This window comes from Pinus tabuliformis, chromosome J (genome assembly GCF_031772625.1).
Source record: "Pinus tabuliformis cultivar Carrire ecotype Pingquan chromosome J, CPIR1, whole genome shotgun sequence".
NCBI classification, from domain to species: domain Eukaryota; kingdom Viridiplantae; phylum Streptophyta; class Pinopsida; order Pinales; family Pinaceae; genus Pinus; species Pinus tabuliformis.
The window spans coordinates 957560386-957587865 of NC_142295.1; the positions used below are offsets into that span (position 1 = coordinate 957560386).

The 27480-nt window shown below is 38.6% G+C and overlaps 1 protein-coding gene across 1 annotated transcript in view; it reads left to right on the forward strand.

The window, feature by feature from the left end:
• The window catches only part of TTN5 (ADP-ribosylation factor family protein), a 163523-nt gene extending 140252 nt beyond the window's left edge, over positions 1 to 23271 (forward strand). Inside the window, exon 5 of the mRNA XM_089375979.1 lies at positions 22759 to 23271. Within this exon, the coding sequence (XP_089232105.1) occupies positions 22759 to 22896 (138 nt within the window). The 3' untranslated portion in view covers positions 22897 to 23271. The remainder of the gene's footprint in view (positions 1 to 22758) is intronic.
• Positions 23272 to 27480: the final 4209 nt, after the last annotated feature.

The window sequence follows — 27480 nt, forward strand, 5'->3', positions numbered from 1 at the left end:
TAACCATGAATGCTGCCCCACCAACTGTGTACCAACTCATCATCTCTCCAGTCCAACCCTTGACTTAATCCAATGCTAATCCTACTCTCTTGATGCTGGGATGGAATGTTGAAGAGCTGTCGACCTATATCCCATTGCCAACTGGAGCATGTATTCTTTGACAAGTCGGGGGGTCTCTGCTTTACTGCGCCCTTGACTAAGGATATCACAGCATCAATAGGATACCAACTCATGATCTCTTGCCAACCCATCCCGTGGGAAGGATCAGATGCACATGCGCCTATATATGTGATAAGTCCCCTATGCTGCATTATGCCCCACTCATGCAACTCTGCTTGGTCAGTCAACAATATCCATTGAGAAAACCCTGCCTCTCTCCCTGTAATGGGCACAAGTGGCCAACTTGTGCTGCAAGCCCTGTCCATGAAAGACTATTTTGTTGATAAACTTCTTATCCTAGCCAAAGTCTTGCATGAAGGACAAACATTTTAAGCGGCTATGTGAAGTTGTCGTGGGGCCCAAATTGCCACTACACTGATTGTCGTGATAGAAGGCTGAGCCAATCGAGATTTTTGGATTCATGTGGTCGGGTTTTTATTGCGGAGAGCACTGCCAAGATTGCTGGGGCGAATTAAACTTCATGGAAATATAGTTAGTTGAGGCATTCTGGAGCCGCATATCAGAGGGGCAACAATTGTTCATCATCAGGACTACTTGTGTGTGCGTGGTTCCAGTGCCTTCTGTTTGCTTGAGTGGAGGTTGATCGGGAATATCTATGCGTGAATGAGTCAGGCCCATTAATAACTCAGTTTTTTGAAAGTTGTCAGAATGCAACGGAACGAAAGGAAAACTATGTGGATGATGGAATATTCTAGGTAGATGCCATCAGACCTCATAAAAACTCCTCAAACCCCCATGAAACACCTCTTGAAGCCCCTGGGTCTGCTGATGAAGTAAACCTACACTTGTGACCTGTCTGCCTAACCCTAAAAGTCCATCCTAACCATGCCACGAGGAACACCAGAAAAAGGAACATTACACAATTGGAGGTGGACAGGGAATTTGGCTTCAGAACTATAGACCAATTGAAATGGACTAAACACGGTTGATACCTTCACAGTTATTCGGTTAGACCATAGAGTGTACTTAATCTTGCTATCCCAAACCCTTTTGTGTTCCCTAATAGTTCGCCTGATTATCTTTATGAGGTTCTTATTGCTCGACTCAACTTGGCCATTTCCTTGAGGATAATAGTTAGACGAATGCAACAATATTATACAATATTTATTACATAGGGATGTTAAAGGCATGGAGTCAAATGCCTTAGCATTGTTAGTAACAATCTTGGTGGGAACACCAAACTTGGTAATAATTTTGTCCTCAAGGAAGTCCATAACTACCTGATCAGTGGCTTTCTTAGTTGGTATAGCCTCAACCCATTTGGTGAAATAGTCAATAACCGTGAAAATCCACTTATACCAATGGCTCGAGTTATCCTTGAATTCATAAATAAAATCCAAGCCCCATTTCTGGAAGGGTGCATCCATAACAACATTTCTTAAAGGCATGGTAGCGAGTTGTTGTTTTCTAGCGAACAATTGGCATGGTTGACATCTTTTTACAAAGTTCAATGTGTTAGCAAAAATGGTCGGCCAATAGTAGCCAATCCATATGATCTTGTGAGTAGTGGTTTTAGCGGCGTAATGTCCTCCACAAAACCCAACGCGGAATTCTTTTATTAGTTTTTCAGATTCTTCCCTACTAACACATCGGAGGATTACTCCATCAAGGCTCATCCAACCAAGGCCATCTTGGGTCAAACATAACTTATATGTCTTGAATCTTAGAGCTCTCCTTTTGTGATCAGTAAGGTGACGGGGGGCCGACAGATTGCGCAAGTAGTAAATGATGTCCCTATACCAATCTTCACCTTCAAGTTCAAAGGAAGTGGCACATACGTGCTCTGTTTCCCCTTCTTTAATGGCTTTGTTATTATCAACATCTCAGCCAAGCCTTGACCTTTGATGATTTTCTTGGGATGAATACCAAGGTCATATTCTTGGATTTTGGTCACCCATTTCCCTCTAGACCTAAGGTAGTTAGTTTGTAATAACACATCTCTTACAACAGGGTAAGGGACATATGCACATAACTTCTTGTATCCCACATATGCTCTAAAATACTTTAGAGACTTGGCAAGGGCATAAGATTGTTTTTCAGGGATTGTGTATCTTGTCTCAGCATCTTGAAGTGGTTTACTCATAAATGCCATGGGTCTTTCTCTCCCTTCATCATCCTTTTGCATGAGTATGCCAGCAATAGTGTCTTCAGAGGTGAATGAATAAATAATGAAATCCTTGGCATAATCAGGACTGGCAAGGATAGGGGAAGAGGCGATTCTTTCTTTAATTTCTTCGAATGCACTATTCTTCGCATGATCCCATATGTAGGGAGTGCCTTTTTTAAGAGGTCATTCATGGGTTTCACGATCTCAGCGAAGTTGGGTATGAATCTTCTTACAGAATTGATTTTTCCGAAGAAAGATCTAAGGGCAACTTGGTCCTTTGGGGGAGGGATATCTTTGATTACTTGGATTCGTTCAGGGTCGATGCTAATCCCGTCCTTAGACACCACATGCCCAAGCAATTTACCTTTGTCGACATGAAAGATAGATTTTTTTGGATTGAGGGATATGTTGTATTGTCTACATTTCTCAAATACCTTACTCAAGTGTTTGCAATGGTCTTTTCTTTCTTTGGAAGCAACAGTGGGATCATCTTCGTATATCTCCATGATTTTCCCAATGAGGTCCCTAAAAGCAAATTCCATGGCCCTTTGAAAAGTAGACCCAACATTGAGTAAACCGAAACGTATCCTAAGGTACATGTAAGTTCCCCATGGTGTGGTGAAGGCGGTTTTCATACGATCTTCCTCTTTTATAATGACTTGATTGTATCTAGAAAACCCGTCCAAAAATTACATCATTTGTGACCTGGTTATCCTTTGCAATAGATTTTCCATGTTGGGTAACGGGTAATTATCTTTTAGGCACCCTTGGTTAAGATTCCTAAAATCAATGCACATTCTAATGTTCCTAGTCTTTTTGCGAGTGATCACAAGGTTGGAAATCTAGGGCAAATGTCATATAGGAGTTATAATTCTAGCATCAACCATTTTCTGGAGCTCTTCCTTAACTAAGGGGGCAAGCTTGGGGTTTATTCGTCTCAACTTTTGCTTAACGGGTTTTACCCCCTCCTTGAGAGGGATGGTATGTTGAATAACCTCGGGGCTATAGGCCTTGAGATCATCATAGGGCCAAGTGAACACATCCTTGAACTCTCTAAGCAATTCCTCGAGCTCATCCCTTTCTTCTCTAGACAAAATTTTCCAATCTTCATTATTTGAAGAGAAGATTTGGATCCAAGGTTTAGGTCCACTGTATCAGGTGAATCATGACTATCATGCTTCGTTATGCTATGATCATCCCTATTAAAGTGTTGTTCATTGGTTGTCTTTTTTCTCTTGAGGGGTTCTTCATGATTTAAAGGAAGTTATCTATGTCTTGTCATATTAAAAAACGGGCCAATGGTCTTCATAATTAGGAATCAAAGGTCTATAGATGGTATCGACCATACATCTCCCTAGTTTTAAAGTGTCATTGTCAAGTATGGAAGAGGTAGATGCTGCCACAAGTAGGGTATCAGCCAGCTCGTTCAAGCATCGGTCAACAACTAGGAAGGAAACTTCTTCAAAACCCTTTATCATGTGAACAACCCTTTCCCTATATGGTGTGAGACTTTGATGGTTGGTGTTAAAGGTCCCTCTTATTTGTGAAACAACCAAGTCAGAGTCACCTATGATTAGTAGTCATTGGATCTTCTTTGCTTGGAAAACTTCAAGACCTGATAACAAAGCTTCGTATTCAGCTACGTTGTTGGTACATACAAATTGGAGTCTCAGGGAAAACATCCAATATTCCTCAGAAGGGGAGAGAGTGACAATACCAATCCCAATCCCTACTTTAGAACAAGCTCCATCGAAATGCATGACCCAAATTCCTTGTTTGGGTAAAGTTTTAACATGTTCGTTCTTCAAAATCCTCCATTCCCCAAGCTCATTGTTTTCTTCCTTTAGGTTTTCATCGTGGTTTTGTGAAGAAGCTATCATGGGGGAAAAAAATTCATGCCTAGGAATGGATGCATGAGTTTTTACTCAACAGGAGGTATATGGTGGATTTATCCTCACTAATGGACATGTTCAACTCCTCGACTAATTGTTTGTTGACAGTCACCCCCCATGTAGGATTCATCTCTACTATGACTATGTTCATGGTAAATTCCTTTTCAGGATAAGTATGAAAGAAAACTTTTTCTCCTACTACCATCCCATGCACCTTGAACTCGTCATAGTTGAAGATCAGTCTATTGGTGCATTCCCTAGAAATCTTGAGTCCAAGCCTCCTCATTACACTCAAAGACATGATGTGAATTGGGCTTCTAGAATTCAAAATGCAATTTCTTAAGGTGTGGCCATTGATCCCTAAGGCAATATAGAAAGGGTCATCCATGTTCAAAGTCAATGTTAGGGGAAGGTTCAATGTAGCTAAGTTAGGAGGCTTGCCTTTGTAGCCTTTCCTTCTTTTCTTATTGGTCTCAGGCAACGTCTTGTTTTCATGAAGAGATGGCTCCTCTCTACTTGTGGGAGTGTCAGGATCATCATCTTGCACTATGTTAATGGAGGCTTGCTTCATGGCTTGGTCGAGGTCAAAGGTGATGTCTTGAGCTTGGAGGAGATTAGTAGGGTTCTTGTTTCTAACATCGAAGGCCAACTTCCTTGTGAAAGCATTGAAATATGCAACGAAGGTCACGTCCTTTGGGGGGTTAGCTCTTGGGGAATAGAATGGATTATCATGTTAAACCTTTGGTTAAACTCGGTAATGGATTCATTATCACCTTTTTTGCTAGACATGAGACCTTTGTATAATTCGACTACATCTCTTTTATGGAACCAACTCTTTTCAAATGTCTTAAGAAAATCCCCAGGAAGAGATGGAGGATGGGGGTAATGATAAATACCATACTCGGGCATCCCCCACTAAGGTCATGGCAAAGGAGATCATTCGGTTGAATTCATTGTATGTCTCACCACATGTTTGATATTCAAAATTTAAGAGATGGTCTTGGGGATCCTCCTTCCTAGTGAATTTCGGCCTATCAGGATCTTTAGGAAGGGAACTAAAAAGGGCCTCATTCATAATGGAAAGGTTCAAAGGAGCGAAAAATTCATGTTTTTGCTTCATTTTATTGATCCTCTTGTCAAAGAATGGAGTGTGGGGTTCTTCATCCTTTCTTCGATGACAGGTCACCGTTTCGGGGTTCTCCATTCTAAGAAGGATGCTGTGGAGTCGCTAGAGGAATAATTGAAATGTCGTCTATGGATCAATTCCTCAATGATTCACTAGGGAGGCAGACTTGCTTCCTCCCTGACAACGACATCAAAATGTTACCACTCAAACTAGTAAGGGTCCTAGGAGTGGATCCTAAAGGGCAACTACTAGGTCAAGGGCAACAATGGAGCTATAGCCCACTGTCACCTCAACTAAGGCTCCTTGCTCTTTACGTATTTTCACCAATGGTAGGAGACCCGATATAAAGATGAATTACTAGATGAGTAAGTAAATGAGAGGATGAGTGATTCCTAAGGCCTATTCACAAGAGAGACTCAATTGTCTGGTTTTCTTGCTTGGGAAGCAAAGTGATGGGCTCTCTAGGAAGGGCTAAAAGGAATCTCGAGGCAAGGGTTTGGGAGTATATCTTGTGAAGATGATTCCTAGGCCTAGAAATCCTTATGGAGAATTTGTCTTCGTATGATCTTTGTGGGATTGAAATTTTTAGGTTGCGGGACCACACAAGACCAAGTGGACCCAAAATTAGGTCAAGGAAGTGGAATTGATCACTTAAGAAGGGGCTTGACCTAATTTTGGAAGAGAAGAGGATCAATGGACAAATATTTTTGGAATAAAATGCAATGATCCAAGTGAGGTCACTAGCCAAGGGAAACCTAGGGCAAGAAACAAACCTTGAGCTAGGGCTTCCAATATCTCGAGATCCCTCTGTTGGAATTTCGTGAAATTTGGAAGGCCTCTAGAGGAAACCCCAATGCAACAACTGGTAAGAGATCGAAGTCTTTTGATGGCTAGAGCGTGAGATAATTGATGCACTAGATGACCTATGGATGCTAGGCCTAGAAAAAGGAGAGGTGAGAGAAAAAAGCTTTGAAAGTGTTGGAAAATCAGATAGGTAATAAAGATTTTCTCGATCTTGATAATTACTTGTGATGTTTCTTATTATTACAATTCTTTATAACTTGTTTCTTTAGTTCATCAAGCAATTACCAAAAGCAGCGACACATAAAACAATGAACACAAGATGTAGGCACATGCCAGAGCAAAACCCCCCTCGAGGGGAAAACCCAGTCAAAGTAATTCTTCCTTTCAATAGTATTCTTTGAGACTCTTCACCCTAGACCTTGACCAAACCTTCCCTCCACACCAAGTCAGCCTCCAGAAGATTGACCTCTTCCCAACAACTTCGACTATGCAGCAACTTGCAACAGCCAGCAGCTTCCGACAACAGTCCAACTTGGAAGACTTCATTCTCCCAATCCAAAGCACGAAACAGAGTGAGACCACCACCAAAATTTCGATTTTTCTCTTCTCCTTAGACTCCCCCAAACTCGCATTCACTTTGGCTTCCCGACAACAAACTTCCCAGCTATCCACTTCGCACTTCTGCCCAACAACAGGATTTTCGCACTTCTGCCCAGTAGATGAGAAGATGAGAAGTGATGCTCCAAATGAATTCGTAGTCCTTCCTTTTATAGGCTTCTTGTGGGGTAGAATGGGTCCTTAGGCCAACTTGATCTTCTCTTAGGCCGACATGGTGTGGAGGTTCCATAATTCATATTTTACTCAATACTAAACCGTTTTACATGATTCAAAAGCCCAAGAAGGGTCTCTTTAAATGTACAATAATTCTATAGACTCAGAATAAATCCTAGAAGTCCTCAATGGGGACTTTGACCTAAAACATGGTGACCCAAGCATGAAACCCATGCTTTAATAAGTCATAATAATAATAATAAAAATTCTTTTCTTTATTCTTTTGACAAGTACATTACATAATGACTCAAGTACATTATTGAAGATTGAACATAGTTACTTTTTCCAACAGAAAATGATCGCCTTTGGTGGATTAGTGCCTTGTCCTTTGGGAGAGATGGAGACAAGGAGACTTTATTGTTCAGAAAGAATTCACCCAATCAAGGAGGTCTTCAAGCAACTTCGCATGGCATTAGGGCATGAGAACAACTACTTCAAGGACTTTATACTTTGATTTGCAATAATTTATGACTTATCGAGATGTATTTAGCATAAATTATCTCTAGAAACATTCACCCATTCATACATGGCCCATGACATGATGCAACACTATAAAATATCAAAATTTCCACCCATTCATATAAGAAAGCAGTAAATTCCCTACTTGTATAGCGAAGATCCCAACAACATTCATGTGAGAAAGTAAATAACAAAAATAAGCATGAAAAGAGCACTTACATGTACAAAAGAGTATATCCAATCATCATATTATGCCAATAATGAAGCTCCAAGATAAGAGAGATGGATCCAAACATCAAAAATTAATCCATATCCTTAAAACTCGTCCTCCTAAAGGGATAGAGAAAATCTCACAAGAGCTAATAACCCAATCCAAGTGATGATGATGAAAATGAATCACTGCACTTGTATTTATACAATCTCTAATGAATTCGAATGGCCTAATTTGGACTAATAATGCCCCCAAAATAAAATAATGTGCATAATAACAATACTTTTGGTGACAAGCCCACTAAATAGCTCAATAACATAAAGATAAGTCTCTCAAGAGGGCATAATGATCAACATAATGAATCGTTGGGCCTTTGAAGAGGCCTAATGAAATCCAAGGGGTGCCATGATGTGAAAATGGGCTCCCAACATAGTAGACAAGAGGTTCGCCCTTTGCTTTCCAAGAAAGAACCTGTGGTGCTCCCAAGTGGGTGTGGGGGCACAAGGACATCCTCATGGGTCTCCAAGTGGATCGAAAATGCCTGTAGACCATTTGTTCAAGGTCATGCTTGATTAAATAAATGCAGATTAGATTGGTCAGCCAAATTTTGTTCAAGGTTCACTGAACTATAGATTGGCTAACCTAGTACTGTAATAATCAGTTAGTTGAAAGACTGTGTGATGGACTTGTCAACTACCCTATAGGCAGTATACATTTTTTCAAGCTCAAATCAGTTAAAGTCCAACAATCATCATCATTCTTCAGCAATCTATCAAATTTATGTAATCCAAATTCTGCTGCCATGTGGGCCTTGATGTAAAAATGATTCTATTATGTTTATAAAACCATGTAAAACATCTAGGTAAGCCTAAGATTTTTACCAAAGAGTTTCACTCTAGGGTTTTTTTTTCTACACCAATTATCTGTGTTTTTAAACATTTATAATTGGTAGAGTTTTTCCCCAAGCAATGCCCCAAAGCTAGAGTGGGTCTTGAAGGTAAGGTCTGAGGTGAGTCCTAGTCTATTGAGTCTATGTAATTTGTCATACTAGATCATTTGTAAAGTGTCGCAGAATTTGGTTCAGTCTAGAAGTCATGTTTTTATTGTCAAATTTCCCCTTTTGTATGGGATTTTCTATGTAATATTTGATGTAAAGATGTAAAAGTGTTGTTGATAGGAGTTCTAGGGGGCTATAAGTACTTAATTTTATACCTCAACTCCTAAACTTTCTATCTAGACACACTTTGAGGGTGGAAAAGTATGTCTAATCCCCTCTAGAGTCATTATTATTATTTTTCTAGCCAAAAATGGCGAAATTAGTCAAAAAATAAAAATGAGAGAAAATAAAATTTTCTCCAAATGGAAAAATAATTAAAAGGGGAATGTGCACTTTCCAAAAATGGGATCAAAATGAAAGATGAGAAAGGTCTCATTTCCAAGGTAGAAAAGACCCACAAAAAATTTGTTGGGCCAGAAGGAAAATATTTTCTCAAGGGAAATCAAATTTTTTGGTCAAGTGGTTATTTTGAATGAGGGAATTCCAAGAAAATTATTTTTGAAGATTTTCCAATGGTCCAAAACCACCTAGAAGTCAAAGATTGGTCCATCTAGTACATCAATCAAGCAAGTCAAATTTTTACTTTTTATTATTTATTTATTTTTTATTTTTTTCTAGAGATTTGTGCAACAGTGATCTAGGGTTCAATTTTTTTTGACAAGGATCAAGCCATGGATCAAGTCCAACTAGTTGTTTTTTCCACTTGGAGGCTCTCATGCTCTCATTTTTCTATATAAGGAATCTAAGCTCCTCATTATATCATATCATGTAATCTTGAGCTCTTGGTCAAGTGAAGCTCTGCTATCATTGTAATATTTTTCTGAGCATATAATAAAAGTCTTTGGGGCAAAATTATGGTGTTATTCTTCAGTGATATGGTATAATCTCTTTGATCTCTTGTGTTTAATGTTCTACTAGTGCTTCATATTGTTATTTCCATTAGCTCTTGAAGATTCATTGGTGTATAGTTACCTTGCATCATTGTTTAGATTTGGAGAAACACACTAGGTGGAGCAGATCTATTGGTTTTCGGTTAAACCCTTAGACTCCTCTATCACTGTGCTATCCAAATCTCTGTGGATCTAACAATTATCTTTCAAGTGTGTAGAAATTATTTTTGTTGATCAAATCTTGGATACTTGGGGACATTCTCGGTTGAATTAACCAACTATTCAAGCATAGAAGCTGAAGAACCCATAGTGGGTCACTTGAAGACTTATCATTTGAATAAGAGAAGGGGTTTTCCTTACCATTTGCTCTAGATCTAAATTTAAAATATTCTCAAATTCTTTTTCAAAATTATTTTAGAGCTTTGATGAATAGATTTGCTACTTAAAGAGCTTGTATTATTAAATTTGTGAATAGATCTTGTGTATATATTTCCATCTATTTGTATATATTCTTGTTGGGTTTTTCTTGAGTTTCGATTGCAGATCTGAAGGAAGGCATCAATTTGGGCTTGGATCTATTTATATATATTGTTTGCAGGCTTGATCCCATCAAGATTTTGAAGAATATCAATTTCGGAAGCTAGGATTAGCCTCTTAGCCTAGATAACTAGGGCTTTGGAGGTCAACAATTTATTTTTAAGGGATGTCTAGCCTTTTCTGGAAGGCCGCAAGGGTTTTGAGGGCTTCTTTTGCCTCAAGACCGAATTTCTCAAGGGATTTTGCCTCTTCAATTTTTTTGCAAATTTTTTAAGGGCTTCCCTTGGGGTTTTTGCTTTCTATTTGCTTCATATCTGATTTTTTTGGCTAGCCGCTAGCCTAGAGGGGTTTGGGTATCAATTTTGTGGCTCATAAATTTTTTAAAGGCTCTTTCTTGTAGGCTATAGGCATCATAGACCTTTTTTCTCTAGGCTGCAAGCCTTAAGGCTTTTAATTTATTTATTTTTAATTTAATTTTTATGCTAACCCTTGTGTCTTTTGTAGGTCTCTTAACAAATTTTGAAGATGGTTTCTTCATAGATTTGTGGCATAAAAATCGATTTCAAAGGCTTGAATTACTTTTCAATTTTTTTGAGGAAGCCACATACATTTTTTGGCCTATTTCCTCTAGGCCAATGACTCTTTTCCTTGACTGAAGCAAGGGTTTCATAGTATTGAAGGAGCTAAAAATATTTTGAAGAAAATTTGAGCCTTGATCTTAAGAAAATCACCATAATAATTTTAATAAAATTTAAATAAATTTTATGATCATTTTTTGGGTTGGCCAAGAGGTTTAGAGGCCTTCCTCCTCAAGGTGTGAGCTTATTTGATGACTGGTGGTTCCATTTATTGAAGTCCTAGAGCCCTTGAGGGTTTGGACCGGTTATTTGAGGCATTTGCAATCATCTTTGGTGATTGGTCTGATTCACTTTTGTAGCTTGAGGAGGTTGTTTTTAAGGTGATTCATCATTTTAAGCATCTTTGAGTTTGGAGAGTCATTTCCCTTTGTCTCGAGGACTTCTCTCTTTTATCATAATAATAATAAAATCTTGTTCTTAAGGGAGCTTGGGATCTCTATCCCATGGTATCCCACCTCCTTGTTTGAGGGAGGCCTCATCTTTCTCTTTTCACTCAGATCTATATTACAGACTTGTTTTTCTTGCATTGTTAGTTTAGATCTCATCTCATAGTTACATTCATTAGCTACTTGATCTATTGCATTTGGAATTGTTCTTGTCTTTGGTTTCATTTGCAAGTTAAAGATTTTAAGTAGTCTCTTTCTAATCTTGTTAGCAATCTCATTTGCCATCATTCACATATGCTTTCATTGTAAAACATTACTTTTTCCATTGTCTAATATAAGTAAAGTCATCTTAAGCAATATTGTTTGTCAAAGGCATTGTGAGATATTGCTCTAATTCTCTAATCTAATTGCATCTCTATTGTTTCATTGAGTAACTTGTTTCATTGATCATCATTGTTGTAAGCTAATCAACTTGTGCTCATAAGTGAATCTTGGTTATAAGTGAATTGGCTCTCTTTTCTATTGAAGCATCATTGTAATTAAATCTCATTGGAACATTTGCATTTGCATCCTAGATCTAATTTGCATTTTAAAATTTACCTCCAAGAATAAGCTTGGTTGATAGGGAGATGGGACAACTTTCTTCATTTCCAATCTGAAAAACTTGACCCTTAGGCAACGGTTCAAACAGGTGACCTTGCAGTTCTCTTGTGGGCAATCCCTTGTAGGAATGGAGGCACTTGGGTTGTTAGAAGTCTTGGGTAGGTATCGTTAATGAGGCCTTAGCCTCCTTCCCCGACACTTCTTTCTAAAACTTTGTTCCAAGGCTTGTTTCCAAATAATTGAGGAAAAGGCTTTCACCTTAGAATAGGCATATAATTAAAATCAACTAAGATCTTGCATCTTCATTTTGCATTTCAATTGATTATCTATAATTAGAATCACAAGCTCAATTTGATTACTTGTGAATCTTCCACTGTTGTGCTTGTCATTTTAAAGGCTTATTGAATATCATTTTACTTGAAGTACACATTTTATTTACATCTACAAGTCTATTTCTTATTGCTCATATATCCAGTTATTGTAATCTTTTGATCTCTCATTCTAACTTTGTCTTGCAACATTACTTCTCTTGTAATTTGAAATATAGTTATTTTGTGCAAGTACTTTAATTTGTATTTGAGCATTGTCATTAAGGCACTAGTCTCATCACTGTTTATCTTGTTAAGTGTCGTATCAATTTAATCAACTCTATCTGTAATAACTTATATTGCTCAATAATAATAAGTTTACTTGCCAATTAACTTTAATCAAGTTGCCTAGAGGAGTCATTGCCTTGTTCTTAGTCTCCTAGAACTTGTTCCAACAAGTTTTCCTCTTTCATCCATCTTTAGGGACTACCCCCCATAGCTTGTCTAGGAGTGAGCATAAACGAAGTGAGTAGGGAATAAGTGACAACCCCTACTCTGAGCATTGTGCCTTAGGTGTACATTTTGGCAACAACAGGGCTATCTTCAGTGCAGGAAGCAATTTAGTGTAGGAAATAGTGCTGGTCATAGTGAAGGATACAGATGGTGAAGACCTCAAGTACAAGATCATAGACTGTTAGGAGGCAGATTTGGACCCTAATTCAAGAAGTTGCAAGATGAGCAAACTTAGTGATAGGAGGGATGATTGAGGAAGCTACAACAATTGTAGGTAGCTGATGTAAGGGAAGTATTAGTACTTCTGACACAAGCTGAGGCTTGTTGATGAACTCTCCTTGTTTTGAGAGGAAGTGAGCATGGATTTCTCCTCTCAGGTTGAGAGGGAGTAAGGTTGAACACTCGTTCTCCTTGTGTCATGTATTAGGCCAGGACTAATCATCGCAAGTCTAGTGCATGCATCACAGATTAGGAGAATGATGGATTGAATAACCATGGCTCTCCTTGTGTCAAGTACTGTGACGGATCAGCATTGATATCCTAAGTCAAGTACATGGACATGGATAAGGAGAATGGTGGATTGGATAAGCGTCTTGGTGAAACATTCTTGAGTCATGTACTGTGATGGATTAGGATGGAAATCCTAAGTCAATTACAGAGACTTGGATAAAGAATGGTCTAGTGGAGGACATACACCAGGTATCCTAGGTGGAGTATGTACCTTAATGAGGTGGTGTGGTGTCTCATGAAATGCTTCCCAGCATTGTGCTTGATCTAGTGGAGAGATAGAGTGTACTTGTCAAGGCCTTCATAATGTGACAATGTTGGCTATGATGATACTATCATCATTAATGCTTATCAATTTGGATCCCTTCTTATGAAAATATTTCTACTTGAGATAGACCTGTTGAGTCCTTATGAATACCTCCCTAGTTAAGAGGGAGCGTTGGAAAAGTAACTAGTGTCTGTCTTCATAATGGAAAATTATTATTAATTTGTTTATCATTATTTTCTTTTGTTGATTAAGCATGTTCTTCATGCTTTAGAAGTCAAAGAGTCAAAGAAATTTGTAAAAGAGTCATGTCAAATTTGACATTTGTAAAGAAAGAAAGGAATTTTATTCTTGTAAAATTTGTTAGTCAAACCTCCAAGTCGACCCTATCTTTGTAAATTTGGCCTCTGTGGCATCTTTTCACCATCCTAGATAGCTATATAAAGAAGTAACTTCGACCTCCAAGCAAGAGAAGATCTAATAACCAAGTGCAAGTTCTGTGATTGAGAAAGAGAAAAATGACAAGACCAAAGTCGAGAAAAGATAGAAGTCAAACAAAAGAAGGAAGACCATATTCTGAAGCATATCTTTCACACATGCAAGATCTCTGCGATTCTGTGATAGAGCCGAAAATCTGAGACATTTTGCAATCTGTGACAGGACCGAAAGTTCTCTGAAGTTGATAACAGGGCCAAGGTTTGAATTTTGCAGCTGGATCGAAGTTTGAAGAAGCTTGACTATATTTGACTTTGACTTGGGAGGAGGGCTGACTTGGAGAAAGTCTTTGGTCTTGGGTTGGATATCTCATTTTGATCTGATTCTATAAGAAGATGATTGTTCGGGTTTTCTCCAATTGTGGGATTTTGCCTTGGCTTGAAACCTATATTTGATGTTCTTTGTGATCTTCATGTTTTGGTAATTGCTTGATGAAGAAGAAAAACTAAATAATAAAAAAAAAACAACAAATATCACAAGTAATTATCAACTAAGGAGAATCAATTCTAATCTACAAACACATTGATTTTCCAACAAGACCTTGTTTGTGGCCAGGGAGATGTACCTTATGCATATGATTGGTTGGGCCTCATTGATTGATCCCATTTGTCAATTGGGCACTAACCTAGATGCCATTGGGTTTTCGGCTTATGGAATGTGTTGGATGCTATTTATCTTTCCTTATGATGAGACTTCTAATCTCTCCTTGGGTAGTTGCTAAGAGACTTATGGATTGGTTGGGGATATTGGTCTTGATAGAGGGAGAGACTTGTACCTCTAATCAGTGTGGAAAATGCCGCGATAAAATCGATGAAGTCCAATTTTTTGAGCTAGCTGATTTTATCAGCGGATTTTTTGGCCACTTTTTGGAAAATGAAAAAATCGGGATTTTACTGAAAAAGTCGGGATAAATTGAGTTTGTCCAAAAAATCACGAGTGAGGTAGTTTCTTTAACGGCTTTTAAATTTCTTTTTTGAAAAAATCTTGATTTTATCAAAAAATTCTGAATAAAATCGGGAGTTTTTTCCAAAAAATCGCGAGTGAGGTAGTGTCTTTAACGATATATATATATATATATATATATATATATATATATATTTTAAATGAATATCTTTGTATTTTTTAATTTGGCTGACTTTCTGCCGACTTTTTCAAGAACCTCCCTACTTTAACGACTTCTTCAATTTATGGACCCTTGCCGATTTAATCCCAACTTCAACTTTTTCTACATTGCCTCTAATCTCTCCCTTAGGTGTTTACTGGGAGACCTATGGTTTGGTCAGGGAGATTGATCTTGAGAGAGAATGAAAAGTACCTCCCTGGCTAAGAGGGAGTGTTGAAAATATGGTAGCCATGGTTGGTATTTTCATCATGTGAAGAAATAGAAAATTTGAATTAATTTTATTCCTCCTAAATTGCTCAAGTCAACCTCCTATTGTTCAAGTCAGTTGGGCCCCTTGGAGGAACCCATTTGACCCCCTTCAAAGACTATATAAAGGAGACCTCTCCTCCGCATTAGACACATCGACTTGGGTCTTGATTATCTCTGTTCCAACAAAGGAAGAAGAAGAAACAGAGTTCGAGAGGCTTGGCAGCTCTTGTTTCTGGTTGGATGTTATCTTGATGTCTTGTTTTTGGATGTATTGATGAACTTTAAACTGTCTCTCTCTCTCCCCCATAAGGAAAGATTTCTGGGTTTTTCCCTTGTGGGTTTTGCCTTGGCCTCAGGTCTAAATTAATTGTATCTCTTGTCTCATGCGTATCTTTACTGCTCTTTTATGTTTAATGGTTGAAATTTTCTTTTGTATAACTATTTAATGATATTGAATGCTATATGGATATTATTAATGCATATTAATCATTGGAAGTAATTATTTGTTGAAGAAAATTGTTCTAGCTTGTTTTCCCTAGAAAATCAACAGAAAGAAGGGTAACATAGCCTTGTAATGATCCTACCATATCTAAGCAAGGTAAGTTGTTTACAAGTCATAAGCTAGAAAGACATTTGAAGATAATGCTTGTGTAAATTACATTGATGCCTTATTTGGCCCATATTGATACTCTTATGGTTTGTGGACCTATGATGTTGAACTCACTTTATTCTATGAGTTTTGCTGGATCTTTCTCTCAAGTACAACTTCCATCCCTTGAGGGATTGTGTGATGCTTCTCCAACACTTCAAAGAGGAAATCCAACCCCCCTTGATGACTCCATTGGGCACTTTGGCCTAGAACACTGGCCACTTATTGAGAAGCATTGAGCTTGGATGCCATCAACATAGTTGATGACACTCTTCCTCCAGAGTGTAATGTTCCAAACTAGGGAAAATAGTGCTATGCAAAGCGGACAATAAAAATAACACCATAAAATTAAATTAGACCATCAGACCAAAAAATTGGCAACCAAACTGTGCTGTCTACTCATTTTACTAAATGGGAAGAGGTGTACAACAAGGTGCTGGAATGTGTGCACCTGGGCTTGCTTTAGGCAAGCTAGCAAAAGCCCAAAATGAATAATGGAACACCATCCTCAAATCTGCTGGTAATCTGGCGCAAGAGCTGCATTGTCACTACCTAGAAAGGTGTTGCTCCCTGAAATGATTTGCTGTTAGAGCCTTCCCTATTGCTAAAAAATTATGGGAAATGAATCCCAACCTCTATGCAAGAAACCCAAAATAACCCACGAAGGAATTGGCTAAATGTTGACCTGGAAATTTTGGCCCAAATTTCCCTTATCTCCTCTAGCTGCTGGTTGAGTTGGGACCCCTATTTGACCCCTCCAGAGTTGCAGGGGAGCGCTCCCCCCCCTTCGAACCTGCTCCCAATCCGCGATCCCGATAAAAAAATTTGCGCTCCCTGCCAAAATCGGGAGCGATATCGGGAGCGTCGCTCCCGGAGCGAAAATTACAGCTCGGGAGCAATCAGGGGGTGATCGCTCCCGAGCGTTAAATTTTCGCTCCGGGAGCGATTCGACCAACACCGGGAGCGATCCGGGCGGAAAAAAATCGCGGACGCGAAAAAAATCAATTTTTTTAAAAAAATTATGTTTTAAAAACACAATGGGGCAAAAAATTTTTTATTATCACTTGAATGAGTTGAGTAGAAGTTGGAGAGCAAGAGCAAAGGAGCGAGGAGAAGCGAGGAGCACGCGCCGAGGAGCAAGGAGCAAGCCTGCAAAGAGGTTAGTAACTTAGTAATTTAGTTAGTTTAGTTAGTTTAATTTAGTTAGGTAGTAATTTAGTTAGTTTAATTTAGTTTATTAACTTTATTTAGTTAAAAATCATGAATCTAAATTAAATTAATTAATCTAAAATTCTAAATAAATCAAATTAATTTGCAGATTCAAAAGCCTACAAATATCAAACATCACGGACTTGGCTATATTTCTTGGCATTTTCCTCTTCTTGGTCCCTTTTATGGTTATTATGGTGCTGGAGAGTAGGAAACGGAGGGGCCAAAATGAAGAAGCTGGAGAAAGTGGATTTGATGAAAACCCCGGTGAGGAGGAGCTGGAGGAGGGTGAACATGACTCTCAAAAAACTAAACAAGACCAAACCCCATTGTGAAACTATGTTAACAGGCCTGAAGCAGGGAGAGGGGGTGGAACCACTAAATTTCATTGCCCCCATTGCAACAATGATTACACAAGTTCATACACTCGTGCCAGAAAACACCTCTGCAGGAAAAGGCCATGGGATGGAGACAAACAAATAGGAATCAAAACTTGTCCAGCGGTGTCAACAACGGATAGAGCCAAATACATAAGGGAAGAGGAGGAAGCCCAATACAAATCAAAAAAATCAAGGGGTTTCTTTGAACCAACCTCACAATCACAAGCACAAAGAACTCCTTCAGCATCCTCCCAGGGCATTGGATATGGAGGCACAGGGTCATTAGCTTTAAGGCATAGAACCATATCAGATTTCCTTGATGAGGGGTGTAGGAATGATGTGGATTCAAAGGTTTACAAGTTTCTCTATGCATGTGGGATACCATTCAATGTTCTTCGCTCACCTTATTGGCATGAAATGGTTTCTGCCATAAATGATGCCCCTAAAGGATACAAGAGCCCTGGGTATGACAAGGCAACAACCGTTGGATTTCATCATGAAAAAGCAAAAATATCACATTCTTTGAATAGAATGACAAGTTCTTGGACTGACCATGGGGTGTCTATTGTATCTGATGGATGGACAAATGTAAAAGGCAAGCCATTGATAAGTGTTCTTGCTGTGTCTGTTAGTGGTGCCATCTTTCTAACTGCACATGATTACTCAGACAAGTTCAGGACCACCATCAACATTGTAGAAGCATTACTTGAAACAATTGACCGTATTGGGCCATACAATGTCATCCAAGTCATCACTGATAATGCTCCTAATTGTAAGGCAGCAGGAGCAATTATTGAGGATAAATACCCCAACATATTTTGGTCTGGATGTTTGGTTCACACATTGAACCTTCTGATGCATGATGTTGTCAAGAACAAAAATGCACAATACAAATGGATTGGTGATTTGTACAAGAAAGGCAAACAAATGATAAAATTTATTACAAACCATAGCAATACCCATGGCCTTTTCCGCAATCACTCGAGATTGGAGTTGTTGAAGATTGCGAAGACCAGATTTGGTAGCTATTACCTCACCTTCAGGCGCCTTTTGAAGGTAAAAGAGTCATTGGCTAGCATGGTATCAAGTCCACATTGGCAAGTATTAAAGGAAAGGGCTAGAAATGCAGCTGACAGGCGAGGTTTTGAATTGGTGGAGGCCGCTCTTGATGGTCAGTTTTGGACAAGTGTGAGGCAAGTATTGGATTTCACCAAGCCCATTTATCACATGATTCGGTTTGCAGATACAGATAAACCAGTGATTGGCGAGGTGTATGAGCAGATGGATACCATGTTGGGGCAAATAAAAGATATTGTTCATAACAAAGATCCCGACTTGTACAAACTGATTCACGATTGTTTGTGTGAACGGTGGAATAGACTTAATCTTCCACTACATTGCTTGGCGTATATCCTTATGCCAAAATACTACTCTACATATTGGTTGGGCCAAGCTGCACTAGGGGGTGGGATTAGGACCAAACCCCATTTAGATGCAGAGGTAACTAGTGGATATTTGCAAGCATTAGAAAAGTTGATACCTGACGGGGAGGAATGTGCAGCTGTGTGCCTTGAAATAGACAAATACCTCAGTGGCATTGGTTTGTTTGGTACCTTCCATGCAATGGAAGACAGAGACAGATTTGATGCTCTCACATGGTGGGAAACATATGGCGGCCATGGACTTTTGCCAAAATTGGCAAAAAAGTTTTATCACAGGTTGTACATACTTCTTTTGCAGAGAGGTGTTGGAGCACCTACAGCTTCATACATAATGTGAAAAGAAACAAACTCAATGAAAACCGAGCAGAAAGCTTGGTTTATGTGCACTACAACTTGAGGTTGTTGACTCATTACTGTGATTGGGCTTATGAGGATCCCACATATAAAATTTGGGACAATCACCCAGAGGATGACAATTTGGAGGATGGTATAGTGCATCTTGAAGAACTGGAAGAGGAACTTATAAGGGATGAAGATGAAGCAGCTGCCGCTGCAGCAGCCATGCCCCTCCACCTCCACCATCCAGTAGCAGTGCTCGAGGTCCGAGTCTTGTTCCTTTGCTGTCGCCACCTCCATCTACACCCTCACGTGGAGGGCATGTGCCTTCTAGTTCTGGTCGTCGGTTTGTGCGGGAGACTCCTAGAAGACCACCACGACCTGCTTATACTCCTGGAGACTCTCGTGGCAAGGGCCACATGTAGATTTACAGTTGTAGTTGTCTTTTCTAGTTTCTATTAGTTTTCATAACTGTTGAGTCTTGAGTCCTTGACTCTTGACTCTTGACTCTTTCATATCATAATGATATTTTTTGTAAACAATATATGACTGTGACAATGAAAATTTGAAGTTTGAAGTTGGCAATTATAACTCATTGGTAATGATTGTGAATTATGAATATGATGCTTCGTGAAAGACTAAAGTTGTTTCATTTCATTTCATTATTCATGTTTCATTTTATAACATTTCATTTCATGTTAACAGTTAGAAGTTAGGACTTAGAAATATCTAAGATATTATTTCTTGTAATGGTTAAAGTTTAAACTTAGCTTACAAGTACAACTTTGGTGATCAATGATGATAAATGTTATATATTGAATTTTCAAGTTTGAAAGCTTGAAGTTGAAACTTTAAGATTGAATTTGATGAATCATGATTCACGAGACTCAACATGTTGCAGTTGTAATATGTATTTTACTAACTTGTGGACATGGTTGATGAAGATTATAACTTCTAGATGATTGATGTGATATGGTTCAATGATCAATTTATGTTTTTTTATGTTTTTTATATCTAATTCATCATTCTACATGTTTTTGTTGACATATATGTATCAAAAATTAAAAAATAATATATATATATATATATATATATTTTTTTTTTTTCTAAAAATTGCTCCGGGATTTGCTCCCAAACCGGGAGCTTCTGAAAATGTCGCTCCCGCTCCCGTTTTCGCTCCCGCTCCCCACTTTTGCTCCTGCTCCCAAGTAACATTGGACCCCTCAGATCTGCTCAGAAAATTTTATAAAATTAGGAGTGTGATCCTTGCACAAAACCCGGAAAAACCCAGAAAGGGTTTCCCTTGGTTCCAACCTTAAAAAATTGACCCTTCACAGCTTGGCCCTCCTCCAATTTCAAATTCGTTGTTGCGACTGATCCTATCAATCTATGCTCTCACAACTCCAGAAATCCTCCTCAAATGGCCCTCCAAATGATCTCCCAACACCCTAGCTCCAAACTCCCTCGAATGGTGTTGCCCCAAAGAGTCTCACTCTGATGACTGCGCAGTCATGAGGAGATGACGCAGTCCTGTGTGTGACGAAATTAGAGCTGCGTGTAGGATGACCCTCTTGTATATAGCTGCCCTCTATACTCCTGAAAATGATGAAAGGATGCTCCTATATCCCCAACTTCTCAGAGTACCTCACGCTGTAACTCACCCCTGCTACTAGTACTCGACTTACAACTGTTGGAACTCGTCTCCCTATTGCTGCTACAAACTGAGATGAAGAAGAACTCCCTCCTAGGGCTGGCACTCGAAGTCCACTGAAGCAAGGGTTGAGATCTCCATTCGGAGACACTCATGTGCTAAACAACACAGTAACCCGGCTAAGCAGCTTGAGCAACTAAGATTGAGTTCAATATGTCAAAAGATAAGATGTCCAAATGAGGAGAGCTGCCTTATATAGATTTTGTGGAGCACTTTTCCCTCCATCGTGGGTCCCTCACCTAACCATCGATTTCCCCTCCATGCAAATCGAACTAGGGAATGCGTATTCCCCTACTATGGGTGGCCCCCACTTATACTTAACCACATTGAAATAACTTCTCCTAAGTCTAGCCTCCTAATAAAATCGAATGGGTCCCAATCACTTCCAAAATTGGCCCAAAAATGGAGAAATTAATACTGCTCCAAAATAATTTTGGAAGGGACATGACACAGAGGCAATGTGTATCTTAGAGAGTTGAGGTACCCTAGAGTTGACAGATGCCCCAAGGCTGGCATTGCACATACTTGATGGATGTTGCCCTCTTTTTGAGGAGGTTTGATGATGATGATGACTTGTGACCCCTCTGGAGGGGATGGCAAATTGCTCTGCATGATGATATCATATGCTAGCTACATGATGTGCCCTTCATGAGGGATACATTGATGATGTGGGCTTGTTTGAGAATGACTTGATGAGGGAGCCATTGCTTAATTGGATTCCATTTGATGAGGAGATGTGACCTTTGAGATGAGATGGCTCCCTTGGGACCATCCATTGCACCTTTGACAGAGAAACACACATTCTATAGGATGTTGTCACCCTTGGAGGGATTTCGACTCACCTGTGTGGGCAAATTCTGGTTTGTTTATTTTTTTAATTCATTGAATTAGCTATGTTTGGGAGCAGTGTGTGACCCATCCAAATTGTAATGACAATATTATTTTTAGGGGTTTTAGTCTAAATCAAGAGAAAATCTACTTGGTTGCCCTCATATAAATAGAGGGAAGTCGACTTCTCTTTGAATTATTGCAACACACTTCGAGATCAATGCAGACAATGATCTATTGATGTCTTGGAATTTTATAAATGAGGTTTAGATACCTCTTATAGGCGTTTGGATAACATAGAGTCAAGACAGCTCCTAACCCAGGCTGTGAGACCACTAGGGACTCCCAATCACTTCCTGTGTGACCATAGGTGGTTCACTAAGGGTTTATAATCATAACCTAGTGGGACCACAAGGCTCCCCTTAAAGTGCCATGTCATGAAGACAAAATTAGCTCAGCATAAAACTATCATCCCTCCTTAAGCTTGAATTTTGGACACAGAAGAAAAGGTGGTAAAATAAGACAACCCCTGAGATCACATCTCATTTACTAATGGTGTCGACAAATAAGCATCCAATATTTGACCAAGTAAATATTACATCTCAACATGCCCCCTTTTTTGTCCAATGAAAAAATTGCCATTTCTATTCAGAGATTGAATGGAAATTACTCTTTTTATGTGCATTCTGTGCTGAGAAATTTAATATTACATGGTAATGTACATTTTATTTGTCTTATTGAAAAATCGTCCTTGATCCTATCTCCACCACACCTTTTTAGGCTCATGCTACCCACCTGGCAAAGGTTACACAGTGAATTCAGAAACAGATGGAATCCCAAGCTTGTGCCTGAGCAATCAAAGCACAGCAGTTACTGATAATGTGCAAAATCGGTGATGTAAATCCAATGAAATTGGGAATGAACATGACATATGATGTCATAATGGGGTTGATATATGTATGTATATGCTGCTGTGATCAATAATTTTTTTTTGCCTAAAAGTTAATTTTATATCAATTCAGGTTCTAAATCTGGAGGCTATGGACAACAGCAGACACTGGCAAATAGTAGGGTGCAGTGCTTACACTGGTGAAGGATTGCTAGCAGGTTTTGATTGGCTTGTTGGTGACATAGCTTCACGCATATATCTCCTTGAGTAATGTATTGTATTTTTATGGAGTTATAATTCAAATAATTTTTGGATCCCTGAAGATAAGATGATATATGTAAATATTTAATTTGTACTGCAATCCATCTTTCTTGTTTAAGTCAGTGAAAAGAAGAATACCTTCTTTTCTGTTCTTGCTTGATTCTTAAGATGTCAGTCATTATTTGTGGATTAGGTTCAAATTGCAAAATACTGTACATATTTATATGATTTCCTGCTTCTTTGGAGGCATAAGGGTTCTTAGTTGGGGTTTCCTTTAATTTCATTAAAGTGGATTTCTTGATGGTGGGTAGAAGATTGGGACTGTATCCTGGACGAGAATTATGCAAATGGACCTGGTGCTAATTTGAATTTCTTATTGTCTTTATCTTGGTGGTCTGTCAGACTGTTCAATGGCAAGCTTAGCTATTAATTGTTTTGATATGACACTATCATGAGAGGGCCTATCTTCTGTGGAAAATGCTTACACTGTGCTTGCCATTATCCAAGTTCTGTTTGGTATTTTGTCAATTTCATAACTATCTTTATCGCCAGAAGGCTGGATTGAATTGACAGCCTCCTTGTTATCGTATTCAGTTTGCTATAATTGATGTTTGCACATCTGAATTCTGTCAATTCTTGTCTGTGCAATTCTACCCCTGGCTTAGATGAACTGAGATAGCTAAAAAAGTATTTAAGTGGATTTGAAACGGATTACCTGAAAAGGAAACAATCTGTTTTATTAATATTTATGATCTGTTTTGATGTCCTGCTGTAGAAATTTTGCAAATCCAACTACTGTTGTGAATTCACAAAGTTTCATCTCAACCTTGAGGTTGTCTGGATGTATTTTTTGTGAACATTCAGCCTTATGGTTGAATCTGAAATATAAATTATATAAGCATATTTTCATTTATGTCCAACCCAATTCACCAGGCAGCCCAAGAAAATAAATCCCAAACAAGTTTACTTCAGTGCAGCTATGTTTTAGCCCTTAGGCCACACTTTTTCAAGCATATAACAAATTTGAAAACACTTGTTACAACATTTGTTTGCAGTAGTAAATCTGTGTCTTTAGCTTCTATAAGTTTGTCAAATCAATTAACAAAATCAGCAGGCTGTTCATGATAAATCCGCAAACCAAACAACCCTAGAAACTATTTTTTCACCATGAGATTATAAGTTGAAACTCAGATCAGCAACTAAGTTTGGACAAAGAATTTTTCTTCATATACACAATAAATGAAATTGGAGGTACATACCAACAACTTTTCACTCTGGTACAAGAGAGTTCTTCAAGCTTATCACAAGCTAGGGCTCTCCAATGCCTCCAAACCCTAGCCAGGGCATTCAACATCAATAAAAAACATGAACTAGTAATAGGCATAGCAAGGTATCCCACCAAACTATCTAGTCAACCAAAGGCTCAACAACAAGCTAGCATCAACACCAAGAAGTCTACCCTTTATTCAAGCTTTCCACACTAGAACTTTTGTTTTCCGTAGGGTTTACGAACCCTAGCCAACTTGTATGACACAAGTATATGCCTAATGTTATGTGAAAAATTAATTAGTTTTAGGTTTTTTATTTAATTTTAGGTTAAATTAGACGAAAGGGCACGATCATAAGATCATGCCCTTTCCCCAAAGGGATATATATATATCTTTCTGTTTGTCAAGAAGTTTTCACTTCATGGTATCAGAGCCACCACTACACTGCTGTTGCTGGTCGTACAAATGTATCCATACTTGTTCCGTTGCAATTAAACACCCTCCATCATTTCCGTTGTCACCACCACGTTGTCTCCGCTCCACATCAACATTTCGTTGCTCAACCATCCCACGTGCTCCCATTTCCTTCTGTTTTGATTCCTTATATCGTGTTTTCCCACTTCTGTCACCCTATTCCACTAGTCACATCCCCACTGCCAACAAGACCTCCGCTGTATTACAACTGTTTTGCGGTTACTACCTGTTTCGACCGTTGCTACCTATCCATTGCACGTATAGCCGCAACTTGTGCGTATTCTCGGCTCCGTCCGCTGCCTACTGCTGTCCGCTGTCACGCCGCTGCAACTGCTCTCCGCTTGCCACACCGCGTCCTCATGTCTCGTCCCTCTGCTGACATAGGCCACAACTCGTGCTTCCTGTTCCATTGCGGTGGGTTGTGGTGATATCCGCTCGAAGGTGTTTTTTGTGATCGGTCAAACCGTCGTGCCGTTCCATTCTTATTTAAATTCGATATTGAGTTTATGTTATATATATTTATAATATATATACCTAAATTATATTAAATAATTATATATTATATATAATTTATTTATATATACATATAGTATATAGTTGAAAACTATATGTTATATAATTTAATTATTTAAATATTTAAAAAAAACTTGTTATATAATTAAATTAATTAATTTAATTTAATTATTTAAAAAAAAATTAAGCTGGCAGATAAATACACGCCGCCACAAACTCGCTCAATGTCGACAATGACAATGGCAGATTTTCAAAAAAAATTGTTGGACGCGGAGCATAAGATAAATAACAATCACGACGAGGTCAATACAAGATTAGATGATTTCCATATCAAGCTTAAGGGGCAGGCTGACAATATCAAAAAACTTCAAGATACGACAGATCGAATAGAAATAAAGATGGAAAATAACCGTATCCAAACAGAAGCAGATTTCAGAGAGTCCTTAAAATTGCTGAAACTTCTGTGTAAAAAGATGGATTGTACACCCGCACAACTCCTACGAGAGAATGAAGAGAATCAAGAGCACAACTCATCAGATTCAACAAAGTCAACAGACTCATGAAAAAGCTGAATCCGCAAAAAAATCAGCGACACCCCACCAAGAAGTGAGTAATATGACTCTTACAAACAAGCAACTCTTGGATACCTTTACCAATCAACACCCTTTCTTCGCTCAACCATTAGCGACATACCAACGAAGGGCAAAAGTCGAGATGCCTAAATTCGATGGAAACGAAAAAAACAATGTTGCATAGATAAATAAAGCAGAAGAATACTTTGAGATATATGACATCAATGACGATGACGAAAAGCTCCGGCACGCATCCATGAAAATGGAAGGGGAAGCATATAATTGGTATATGTGGTGGAAAAAGACAACACACGTCATTAGCTGGAGAAAATTTAAGGATGCATTCTTTAAAAGATTCCAAGGTGTAAAGGAAGAAGAGTTTTTTTCAAAACTCATCAAGTTACGACAAAAAGGAAGTGTGGACGAATACACTCAAGAATGGGAGACTTTAGTAACACAAGTACCTGGGTTATCGGAATCTCATCTAATTCAATCATACGTCTCGGGACTCAAAATCCATTTACAAGTAGAACTTGAGATGCATGACATTACATCAATAGAAGTAGCAAGACAAAAAGCAAAAACAGCCGAAAAGAAATTCGAACCAATATTTTGGTCAAAAGCGGAAAAAACATATTCAAGACGAAGAATACCCCAGAATGTGGACTCAAATAATACGAGATATGTTTCACCACATCGTCGTGAAGATGAAAAATCTAATTTGGAAATGCAAAGGATAAAAGAGGCTAAATGCAAATGCTGTGGTGAAAAGTGGGACCCCAAACATAGATGTTTTAAAGGAAAAGAACCAAAGAACCTATATAATTGTGAAGCAACCAAAGATTCAAACAGTGAAGATTCTGACATAGAAGAAATAGAAGATGCCCCAGAATTCTCACCAGAGTTAGATGACGGAAGTATTCCGCAAGTGTCATTATCAGCTATGACAGGTATATCACAACCTCAGACCCTAAAGTTAAAAGGACACATAAAGAAGAACATCGTAGTGGTTCTTATCGACTCTGGTAGCACACACAATTTTTTAGATGCAACCATGGCAAAGAGACTCAATATTTTTTCATTTCCCTTACCAAACATGAAAGTGATGGTAGCTAACGGTAAGAAGATTGAAAAGGTGGGGAAATGCCATAAGGTTAAATTGCAGATTCAAGACTTCAGTCTAGAGTCTCCGTTCTTCACGGTACCGTTAGGAGGAGTAGATGTAGTCTTAGATATCCAATGGCTACGAACTTTAGGTACTTATGCCGCCAACCATCAAGTACAATTTATAAAATTCAAATGGGGAGGTCAGAAGTACAAACTACACGGATTCCAAGCACTAGAAAATCAAGTTGTATCATCATCTCAGATGATGAAGTTGAGTCGAAAAGGAGCACCCGCTTATGCAGTACAATGTCACCAATTAGAAATGTTATCTGCAAATATGATCAGTGAAGAGTCACCAGAGATACAAGATCTAATTCGGAAGGAAGAAAAGTATTTCAAGACCTACCTATGAAGATGCCGCCTAATAAGGAAATTGAGCATACAATAGAAGTCAAGGCAGGGTCAGACCCTGTCAACATCAAGCCATACCGATATCCACATCACCAAAAAATGAAAATTGAGAGATTAATCCAAGACCTTTTAAAGTGTGGGACTTTGATCATTTTGGAATATCTGATCAAGTGGAAGGACTTACCCAAAGAAGACGCTTCTTGGGAGAATAAAGCATTTTGTTAACAACAACCGTCGTTACGTATGCTT